The 12,300-nt window shown below is 35.4% G+C and overlaps 1 protein-coding gene across 1 annotated transcript in view; it reads left to right on the forward strand.

Annotated features, from left to right (window-relative positions):
• The window catches only part of DNAH14 (dynein axonemal heavy chain 14), a 537,201-nt gene that overhangs the window by 70,662 nt on the left and 454,239 nt on the right, over window positions 1-12,300 (forward strand). The window contains exons 8-9 of the mRNA XM_057727198.1: window positions 3,449-3,587; window positions 8,196-8,327. Of these exons, the coding sequence (XP_057583181.1) occupies window positions 3,449-3,587; window positions 8,196-8,327 (271 nt within the window). The remainder of the gene's footprint in view (window positions 1-3,448; window positions 3,588-8,195; window positions 8,328-12,300) is intronic.

Here is a 12,300-nt window from a genome sequence, read left to right on the forward strand (position 1 = left end):
TTAGTGATGTTGAGCATCTTTTCATGTGTTTCTTGGCCATCTGTATTTCTTCTTTGGAGAAATGTCTATTTAGGTCTTCCTCTAAGATCAGGAACAAGACAGGGGTGCCCACTCTCACCGCTATTATTCAACATAGTTTTGGAAGTTTTAGCCACAGCAATCAGAGAAGAAAAAGAAATAAAAGGAATCCAAATTGGAAAAGAAGTAAAACTCTCATTATTTGCAGATCACATGATACTATATATAGAAAACCCTAAAGATGCTACCAGAAAACTGCTAGAGTTAATCAAAGAATTTGGTGAAGTAGCAGGATATAAAATTAATGCACAGAAATCTCTTGGATTCCTATACACTAAACAACAAAAAATCAAAAAGAGAGATTAAGGAAACACTCCCATTTACCACTGCAACAAAAAGAATAAAATACCTAGGAATAAACCTACCTAAAGAGGCAAAAGACCTGTATGCAGAAAACTATAAGACACTGATAAAAGAAATCAAAGACTACACAAACAGATGGAGAGTTATACCATGTTCTTGGATTGGAAGAATCAACATTGTGAAAATTACTATACTACCCAAAACAGTCTACACATTCAATGCAATCCCTACCAAATTACCAATGGCATTTTTCACAGAACTAGAACAAAAAATTACACAATTTATATGGAAACACAAAAGACCCTGAATAGCTCAAGCTATCTATATATAGTATCTTTGACTGTATCTTTTTGTGTAGCACTTAGTGAGAGAAGTTTGACTTTGACATGTCTTGGTGTGGATTTCTTTGTCTTTATTCTGCTTTGGGTTACCCTAGCTTATTGAATCTCTACATTTGTGTGTCTTTGACAAACTTGGAAAATTTTCATCCATTATTCTTTCAAGTATTTTTTCATCCCTGTCCTTTTTCTCTTTTCTTCCTAGAACTGCAGATGCAAATGCTAGAGCTTTTTTTAAATTTTATTTTTTATTTATTATTTTTTTTGGGGTACACCAAGTTCAATCATCTGTTTTTATATGCATATCCCCGTATTCCCTCCCTCCCTCGACTCCCCCCCCACCCTCCCTGTCCCAGTCCTCTAAGGCATCTTCCATCCTCGAGTTGAACTCCCTTTGTTATACAGCAGCTTCCCACTGGCTATCTATTTTACAGTTGGTAGTATATATATGTCTGTGCCACTCTCTTGCTTCGTCTCAGCTTCCCCTTCACCCCCCACCCCCTCCCAAACCTCGAGTTCTCCAGTCCATTCTCTAATGCTAGAGCTTTTTTATAGTCTCACTGGTTCCTGAGGTGCTGTCCATTTTTCTCAGTCTATTTTTTCTCTTGTTCAGATTGGATAATTTTTGTTTTTCTGTCTTCCTGTTCACTGATTTGTTTCTCTGTTCATTGAATTCTGCTGTTGAGCCAATTCATTGGGGTTTTTTTTTAATCTTAGTCATTATATTTTTCAATTCTAAAATTTCCATTTGGTTCTCTTTTATGTGTTCTATTTCTTTGTTTGACTTTCTGTTTCTTTGCTTATTACCTCCCAGAGAAGATGAAAGTCTCAGCTTCTTACTCAGCTTTTTCTGAAAACCTTCCATGGGGGCCCTAGAAGTGCCTCATTGCATCTTGCCAAGGAAGAAACTCTAGGTTCTCCACTTGACCTTTTTTCTCAGTGATATTTGGCTAGATTAGAATATTTACTCTTTAAAAGTTTTCTGTCTTGCTAGACTGCCCCTTTCCTGGTCCTTTAGCTAGACAGCAGCCTTTTTTGTCTGCATCTATTGGCATTTCCAGGTTTCTAGTTTCTTCAGCTCTGAGTCTGGGATATATGAAGCAAAACAAAACCTGGGAAACTTAGCACCATGTCATTCCTAGTCAGTTTTTCTTCTCTTTCTACCTTTCAGTGTCTTCTTATGGTTGCTTTACATATGTGCAGAGTTTTTAGTTGTACTTAGCTGGAATAATAGTGAAATATACATCTGCTCCATTTTCCTAGAAGCCAGGACCTGAGTTTTAATAGACTTTTGTGATATATTTTGTTATATTTCGAAAATATTCTGTGATATATTTTCTATATATCACTTCTGTGATATATTTTCATACCAATACTATGTTGTGTGTTAGTAAAGTTTTGGAGAATTTATTTAGTTTTCTATTACAATAGAATGAAATTTGTTAGTGAGATGCTCATAACACCTATACTATAATAGTCATCAATTGATACATTATTTTTCCCTTGTCAGATCTCACTATTACAACTCTAAATTTTTTCACATTTTCCATGCTTATAATTATTTTTATAATGCACTCCCATTTCTTTATACCTGTTCTAAAATATGCAAACAAAATTGAATACATTTTTTATGGGAAAAAAAGTAAGTTTTAAACATTTAATGCTGAGTAATGTGAGTTCATGACTATCTGAATTTTTATCATCATTCTTTTGTTAATGAATACTAAGATTGAGTTTGCTTTTTGTGACATTTCTTTTTATGAGATGTGCCACTTGTTTTTAGTATAATCCCTCTTCCTCCCTATACTAGATGCTTAGAAGAATGTCAGTGAACAAATTCTTCCACATCCAGGAGTAGTTCCATGTTATGTGAAGCCTATATAATTTGAGGAGGCCTTCTTTAAGATAAATAACAAGGCTTTGAAAGAGTGCAAATAATAAACCCATGAAGCTTAAGCTTCACTGACTTCATAGTATATAAAGCTTTCACTTGTAAAATGGAAAGATGGGAAAAAAACTAATTGTTTATTATGAGTTGACCACATGGAAAAATCAGCCACCTTACAAGGACTCAGTGAAGGGCAGAAGGCCCCCTCTTCTCTACACACTGTTACACAGGGAAGTTTGCTTTTCTTGATCCAGTTTTTAAGGAGCCTTATCTCTTCCATTCTGCTCTTTTCCCCTCCAATTCTGTCCTGTTCTTTCAGTGTAGTTAGCAGTGATTTCTTTCATCTTTGTGGCCATGACCAGACCAGTAGAAAGGGCCAGAGAAAAGAAAAGGGATCAACTTCTCTATTTTAGCATATAGGTGGTTGGAGAATTTAAGAAACATTCTCCAAATGGTTCCTAATCTAGTTAATTTTTTCCTGTAATTGGATAAAAAATAAATTGAGGACATTTATTTAAATGTAATAAATAGGGGAATGTAATTCCTTTTGGGTATCACTGCATAGTGTTTCAAAATTATTAGAACTCAGTGGCATAACAGAATAACATCATCACTTGTTTCCCCTTATATTTCGTTCTTACTCAACACACCTGGTACCAAAACCTTGCCTTCAACATTATTAGCAAAACAAAATCTGTAATGTTTTACCAATATTATTTAAATCATGGTAAGTTTAATACATATTAACTATAGGCATATGAAACAAATTATATTAATTAACTAAATTAATTTCATTCATTTTGAATGAGAGACAAGTCTGTGGCAATTTCTAAACTTTCAGGTCATTTTTGTATCGCCATCTATTTTGGGCTGATGAGTTATTTCAAAGCTGTTTACTTTATATAAAGGGACTTTGTGAAGATGCAGTTAGTCTCAAAAAAAGTAATGAAGATAATCCATCTGCCATATGCCTTGTAAAGGTAGGTAGAAGTATCTTACCTTTAGTTAATATTGGTATTTAGAAAGTAGGAATAACAAATGGAATTTTAAATCAAAGGAATTCAGATTTCTAGATGCATAGTAAACCATCCCTATGGGTGACTAATGTTCTAAAATACCTACAAAGAACATTATTCCACCCAATTTTAACAGTTAACAGTATTTTTTAAGTTAATAATTAAGGGAAAAAATTTCTTCCTTACACTTAACCTTAGCCTGTTATGAAGCCCTTTATTTTAAAAACTCTAAATGTGCAATACTATTTGTAAATAATCAATTATCTCTAATGCATAATTGATAGTTATAATAAGAGAAGAAGCTGTACTTCTCTTATTATAGCATGTCAAGAAGTTGTCATAGTTGCTACTCAGAGTGTTTGATTAAATTTATGTATTCTCTTGTTCCACAGTTCCATGAAGGGTAACTTATTAATGAATGATTTAATTTAATTTAATAAAATAGTTCTTTCAAAGAAGCTAAGTACATAGACCTACAAATTTTCAGTGCTTAATTGAACAGGATTCCAGCAGCTCTTACTTTACTTACCCACTGTGTAACAGAGATACTAAAAGTTAAACTGATAGTTATGTAGGCTTAAGAAGAGAAATCATAAAAGGGCTTGGACAAGTTATAAATTTGCCAATCAGTGCAAAAATTGTGTTGACTGTACACATGTAATAAGATTGACACTTGAAAATAAACAGCTTATTTTTAGACTCAGTTATGTCTAGTGACTGATTATAGTAGGTGCTCAATAAATAGTCTTTGAGTGTGTAAATAAGTAAAAGAATTAATCAAGAAATGTTACCAAACTCAGGTCCAGCTGCTCCTTGCTTAAAAAATCAATAACCAAGAGAGGGGCAGGTGTTGGTAGGAAGGAAAGTTGCATTTAATCAGAATGTCAGCACCCTGGGGAGATGGTGGACTCAATGTCCCCAGAAACTTTCTCTGAAGATTCTGCTTGGCCATGAAAATTTTGAAGGGAAAAAGAGAAGTAATCTCAGTTAATCATTGAGTTAGGGGGTCAGAGTCATTGTCATCCCCCACTGTGTGCAGGCTTGTTGACTTCTTATGATCTTTCCTTAGATGCTATCTTGTCCACACAATTGTTCACACAGTGTTCTTGAGATTACTGAAAGGAAGCTAGGGAAGAGATCTGGTCATCTGTTAATTACTTATTCTTCACTTCTACTTGTTTGATCTATAGAAAGAACCAACAGTTTAGGCCAGGTATTGTGTGATCAAAAGATTTGAAAAGTGTGCTTGGGCTGGAGGTGAGCATAGCACAGCAGTGCCTGGTTTAAGGTTAGTTACAATCTAGCTTTGCTAAAGTGGCAAGACAGAAGGGGTGTCCTGCTGAGGGTGGTTTCCTGCTAACAGCTGCTTACAGAAAGATGAGTTAATTACTATAGATGAAGTATCATTTGTATAGTTATATTAAAAATATTAATGTTTCAAAAGGATTAAGTTCAACTTAAGTAAGAAACATTTCACAGAGGAGTATTTTTGATATGGTTTTAATGCAGAAGGAAATTGGTTGGGCAGCTATAATATTACATTGATTTATGAATGAGTGAGTGACAGTTTATCAGTTAACTTAATGATGGGTGGTAAGGCAAAGGAGACTTTAGAATGTCTCTGAAATCTATGCCTAAAATGCTAATGGATGGTAATGCTAACAGAATGACAGAGAAGGGTTATTGGAGACCTTAAGCCATGGTAGCTTTCCCCCGGAACATGAAGCAGAAAGGAACAAACCTTTCCAGGTAATATATAATGTATTAATTATCTATTATATGCAAAATGCAAAGAAGATGAATACAAAGTAAAAAACAAAACACTGCTGTATTCGATCTGTTTACAGTTTATTGGAAGAGATAATTCTGTACATATAAAAATAACCAATTTTAGAGGTGATCCCTCAGTTTTGCTAATCATTCTAGCTAATCAGATAGCAAAATATAAGGCAAGGAACACTTACTTACAAATAATACTTGTAGAATAGTCATGCCACAGAAATTCAGAGGCAGCAGAGATAACCTTCTTTGGAGTTAAAGTTAGGGTATGCTTCTTGAAGGAAGGATTTTATGAGCTAGGCCATGCTGAATTTGAACAGAGGAATAGGGCAGTTAAGTAAGGGATATGAATGTGTGTAAGACATTCAATGTATGTTTGATTTGAAAGTTAGGTTGGGTCTTGAACATCAGGTCAAGAATAACAGAATCTAAGGGAAAAGTGGGAGCTGAACCTGCTCTTAAGGCAGGGGTTGTTGTGAGGATGCTTTGTAAGAATGGGCATTTCTAAGACTGTGGAGAAACCAGGTTCAGATGGAGGGAGAACAGAGATTCAGACTAGAGAACTGAGCCTGGGTCAGGAATCAGCAGGTGACCAGTTGTGCACTAGGACTAAGGGACTACACATAGCTGGGGATGCACATGCCAGTGAGGATTGACAATGAGGAGGTAAGGATAATAAAGCAAGGTTATGAATGCATATGATGGGATTGTTCAGAAGTTAATGCCGTGAATGGAGTTCATAAGTGTGCCAGTATACACTGCTGGGATGCAAGCACATCTTTGTTGACTGAAAAAAAAAAACGCATAACCTAAAAGTTTAGAAATATATTTTATTTGGCAAATTTTCTGAGACCTCAAGTCTGGGAGGCAGCCTCTCAGGGAGCTCTGAGGGACTGCTCTGAAGAGGTAAGGGAGGAACCAGAATATATAGGGGGTCTTGTGACAAGAAACAGGTAGTTGGAACATCAAAAGATTACTGTTAATTAAAGAAAACAAGACATCTCAGGTTAGTGAATTTAGCACTTTTCTATGTATGGGAAGATGCAAGAGTCTGGGCTCATTGAAATCATTGCTTTGATTCCCACCGTAACTATCTAGGGCCAGCATCCTGCTATTCTCCATCCTGAATCCTCTCTGAGTGCACAGTTGAGGATGGCTGCCACGGCTACTGTCTTGATGGTCACAACATCTTTTGTTTCCTGATATGGCAGGCTGCATTCTTTGTCCACACCTTTAAGGAGGCTGGAATGTTCAGAACCAGAAGGGAAAGAACATACATGAATCATTTTATCTAAAATTTCACTTTCAAATGACAAACTAAATCCTAGAGAGATTGTGACATATGCAAGACCACAGAACCAGCTAAAGAATGTTGGGACTTTTGATTATGTTTCCTGTACAAAAATGATTGTGTTTTATTGGGCAATATTTTGAGTGCTTAATAAAAATGTAAATTTTTGTGACCCATCCCTTTTTGGGGAGAGTGAAGTGAGTGGCGCTATTAATTTACATTTTTAACAAGTCCCTCAGGTGATTTTTGTGCAGAGCAAACTTTTAGAACTATTCTTAAAGAACAACTATTGAAAGTTTCTGAACATGCTATTTTGGAGAAATTAATGTGACAGTGCTTTACAGGAATAATTGAAACCAAGGAGATATAGAATTATAGAGATCAGTGACTGTAGCACTGGCATAATGCAGGTGTAAGCAATGAGGACTTCACTCGGCAGTGAGATCAGAAAAGAAGGAAGACTTCTGAGACATATTTTACTGGAAAAATCAGGACCTGGTAACCAGATGCACGGCCAGGAGAGGGAGAGCACAAAGAGTTAATTCAAAATTTTAATGCCAGAGCAATAGTATTCAATTTTTCTTTTTGTTTTTGGAAGCTTATATTTATTAAGTATTATAGTATAACTAGGAATAAAGATGTCTGCATATTTGTTGTTGAAAATTTATTTTGGCAAGAGAATTAACGTAATACAGGAAAAAACAAGAAAATACTGAAAGGAGGAAGAATGATGGGATATTCATGAATGGATGAAACATTATGTGTCTATATTACTAGAGGAGTTCAACAGCATAGTTGATGGAAATTTCTCCATATGCAATTCTGAATAAATTCAGAATGAAAATTACTTTATTTGAATTATTTAATTTTAGCCTCTTCACCCTACATGTAGTGTTCATGTTTTTAAATTTTACAAATAATTGGGGCATCAAAGGTAAAAGCAGTTCCTAAGATTGGTGGTTCCCCTGAGTTCATAGATACAGCACTGACATATATACACTGCCAAATGTAAAACAGATAGCTAGTGGGAAGCTGCTGCATAACACAGGGAGATCAACTGGATGATGGGTGATGACTTAGAGGGCTGGGATAGGGAAGGTGGGAAGGAGTCATGGGAGGGAGGGGATATGGAGATATATGTATAAATACAGCTGATTCACTTTGTTGTACAGCAAAAGCTGGCACAACAGTGTAAAGCAATTATATTCCAATAAAGAGCTTAAAAAAATACATCAACTTTTGAATTTTTCTGCTTTGGCTTAAAGGTTAATTAGAAGTTAACAATTAATGTATTTTTCTGTCTCCTTTCAAGGTTTATTTAGATTCAATTATGGGTGCTTGAATTTGAAAAATATGTAAGGCATATATAATGTATACAAAAGAAAATATAAGATATGGTATTCTTTGTCATATGAAACAGTGATCAAAATATTTTATTTTCTTTTATTTTTGTAAATGAATTTTGACTTTCCAACACTGAACATTTGCTATCATTTAATTAGCTGGATAAGTCTCGAACATATTCTCTAGATGAATTTTGTGAAGAACAGCTACAGCAGGCTACCCAGGCACTGAAACAACTTGAAGATATCAGGGGTAAAGCAATTTCAGAAATAAAAGTTACAATTTTAAAGGTAATTCTTTGATTATATCCTCTCTGTTTATCAGTTTTTATGTATTGACTAAAACAATTCCTCCAAATTGCATCCCTGGAAAAAGTGTTGGAAATGGACAGGTGGAGTAACAACCAACTAGTGCTGTGCATTTGCTATATATAAGATTTTTCCAGGTGCTGTGTAGAATACAAATATATGTGTAGATATACATATATAGATATAAATGCATATATATATTTATATACTTTCAATATGCTTAAACTCTAATTTGAGCTGACATGATTTGTTACAAAGCTCACACTGTTTGTAAGACAAAGCTCATGTTTAGGAGAAACATAACTAGATGAGACAAAGCTTCCCTAAGGATTTTATAAACAGGATTTGATAATATAATGAACAATTTCCTCAAAGCATTCTTACCCAGTGTGCTGTGACTCATTTCCTAGGATTATTTTATATAGCTTCCCTGTATAGGAAGTGACAATGCATGAAAGCATAATTCACAAAATGCAGTTTAATGAGAAACTAATGCAATCTCATCTAGTTATGGACTTGCTGCCTCTGCTGGTTTGGCTGAATCCGAGTGGACATTTCACTCTCTCTGGATGAATGGATGGACTGGGTCTCCCTCAAATAATTTTCAAATATTATTTCTCTGAATTGAACTTTTGATAGATACTGGGTAGCAGTGACTCAAAGGCTTTACTTCTTGACAAGAAGATGGAGTACAGCTATATCATGTCAATGAAAGAAAGCATCTCATTCCTTATCTTATTCCTCATAGTCCTGCTAACCTCCCCAAGCCCAGTCATATGTAGACAGACCCGGGGACAGTTTGGCCAAGGATAGTATAAGTCAAAAGAGATTAACAAAATATTACTGAGGTCACTGAGATAGTAGTGAAATATTACTCATAGTCATTCTACTTTCTCCCATTCAGCATCACCAGGATCTGGCCATAAATATTTGTTAAGATATTTTCACTTAAATTAATTTCAGATAAGAACCTACTAGACCTACTGCTAATCCTGTTTTTGAAATGCACCAAAATTATTCACTCCATGGAAGTATATATTTAGAGTTAACAAAGATGAGAAGATCATAAAACAGAGAATGTGTCCAAACAAAAGAAGTTGTGACTTACCATTGGGAATGGAACTATCAAGAAAGTATTTTGTTGCTTTTTTTCCCTTTAGATGTTATCTCTCAGAGGCTCAGGCCCTATTTTAACACAGCTCTTTAATCTGGCCAACAGACCACTGAGTTGCTGGGTCCCTTGTGCCTACATCAGTCAGAGAACTTTCCCCATTTCCCAATTTCCAGAGTGTTTTTTTTTTTTTCAAAAAGCACTGATACTACCTCTACTCTTTTGTTATGACATTTGACATTTCAGTGCTAAGGACGGTCATTCTCAGACCTTAGTGGATGAGAGAATCACCTAGAAGACTTGGTAAAATAAAGGATTTCTGTTTTCATAGGCATAGCCTGGGAATTTCCATCTCTAACATGTTCCCGGGTGAAGTTTCATGCTGCTAGTTCCTGGATCTCTAGAATTCCACAGAGGGTATTGGAAATTTAAAGTGTCCAGACTTAAACCTAATATGTGAATTGAACATATTGTATAAGACTATATTTAATTCTCACTATGGATTTCCCTGGACTCAGTGGAACCACAGATTGTTAGTGCTATTTGTTGGAAATAAAGTCGTGATTTCAGAAGAGATATGCAGATTTTAATCAATATGAATCATGCTTTAAGTTTCAGTGGTAATAATAATTCAAATTCAGGAAGAATTTGAATTATTAAGCATCTGTGCTATCAGTTTGACTTGTCAGGAAGATTTAGGATTCATAGAATTTTGAAAATGAATTTTTTCCCAGCTTTACTGAGTTAAAATTGACATATACACTGTGTCAGTTTAAGGTGTACAATGTATTGATTTCATTGCTACACTTACATATTTCAATATGATTACCACCATAGGGTGAGCTAATACCTCCGCCAAGTCTTTTCTGCAGTGAGAACATTTAAAATGTACTCTCTTGGCAACTTTCAAGTATATAATACAGTATTATTAACTATAATCATTATGCTTTGCTTTAGATCCCCAGAACCTATTTATAAGTTCCTATAACTGGGCATTTGTACTCTTTGACCAACAATTCCCCATTCCCACCCCACTCCTGCCCCCAGGCCCTGGTAACCTCCATTCTACTCTTGTTTCTGTTTTTTGTTTTGTATTTTAGATCTCATATATAATTCATATTGTATTTCCCTGTCTCTGAGTTATTTCACTTAGCATAATGCCCTCAAGGTCCGTCCATGTTGCTGCTAATATCAGGATTTCCATCTTTCTAAAGGTGGAATAGAATTCCAACACACACACACAGACAGACACACACACACACACACACACACACACACACACACACACGTCATATCCTATTTACTCATTCATGCATTGACAGACATATAGGTTGTTTTCATATCTTAGCTATTGTAAATAATGCAGTGAACATGGGAGTGCAGGATCTCTTTGAGATCCTGTTTTCATTTCCTTTATATATGTATCCCGTGTGTGTGTGTATCTATCTATCATCTATCTATCTATCTATCTATCTATCTATCTATCTATCTATCTATCTATCATCTATCTGTTATCTATCTATCTCCATCTAAGAAGTCAGAGTGTTGGATCAAATGGTAGTCTACTTTTAGTATTTTGAGGAAACTCCATAATCTCTCTTTTTTTAAAGAACTTTTATTGAGATACAGTTAACAGACAATAAACAGCATATATTTAGAGTGTACAATTTGGTATCCCAATCTCCCAATTCATTCCCCCTCAACCCTCCCCACTTTCCCCACTTGGTGTCCATATGTTTGTTCTCTACATCTGTGTCTCTATTTCTGCCTTGCATTTCCTCTTTCATAGTTGTTAGCATTTGCCTTATGTATGGAGGTGCTCCTATATTGGGTGCATATATATTTATAATTGTTATCTCCTCTTCTTGGATGGATCCCTTGATCTTTATGTAATGTCCTTTCTTGTCTCTTGTAACATTTTTTATTCTAAAGTCTATTTTATCTGATATGAGTATTGCTACTCCAGCTTTCTTTTGATTTTCATTTGCATGGAATATCTTTTTCCATCCCCTCACTTTCAGTCCATGTGTATCCCTAGGTCTGAAGTGGGTCTCTTGTAGACAGCATATATATGGGTCTTGTTTTTGTATCCATTCAGCCAGTCTGTGTCTTCTGGTTGGTGCATTTAGTCCATTTACATTCAAGGTAATTATGGATATATATGTTTCTATTACCATTTTCTTAATTGTTTTGTTGTTGTTTTTGTAGGTCCTTTTCTTCTCTTATGTTTCCCACTTAGAGAAATTCCTTTAGCATTTGTTGTAGGGCTAGTTTGGTGGTGCTGAATTCTCTTAGCTGTTGCTTGTCTATAAAGCTTTGGATTTCTCTGTGGAATCTGAATGAGATCCTTGCTGGGTAGAGTATTCTTGGTTGTAGGTTCTTCCCTTTCATCACTTGAAATATATTGTGCCACTCCCTTCTGGCTTGCAGAGTTTCTGCTGAGAAATCAGCTGTTACCAGGTCACTTATTCGCCCTTCTGCCTCAGTTAATCTGCTATTGGTTCCTTCTGTTGTGTTTTTCATTTCAGTTATTGTGTTGCATATCTCTGTTTGTTTGCTCTTTGATTCTTCTAGGTCTTTGGTAAACTTTTTGATCTTTGCACCCAGTCTTTTTTCAAAGTCCTGGATCATCTTCACCATCATTATTCTGAATTCTTTTTCTGGAAGGGTGTCTATCTCCTCTTCATTTAGTTGTTTTTCTGGGGCTTTATCCTGTCCCTTCATCTGGTAGAAAGTCCTCTGCTTTTTCATTTTCTCTATCTTTCTGTGGCTGTGGTTTTCAGTTCCACAGAACGAAACCATGCTGATACTGCTTGATACTGTCTGCCCTCTTGTGGAGGAAGT

This window comes from Hippopotamus amphibius, chromosome 3 (genome assembly GCF_030028045.1).
Source record: "Hippopotamus amphibius kiboko isolate mHipAmp2 chromosome 3, mHipAmp2.hap2, whole genome shotgun sequence".
Classification (NCBI taxonomy): domain Eukaryota; kingdom Metazoa; phylum Chordata; class Mammalia; order Artiodactyla; family Hippopotamidae; genus Hippopotamus; species Hippopotamus amphibius.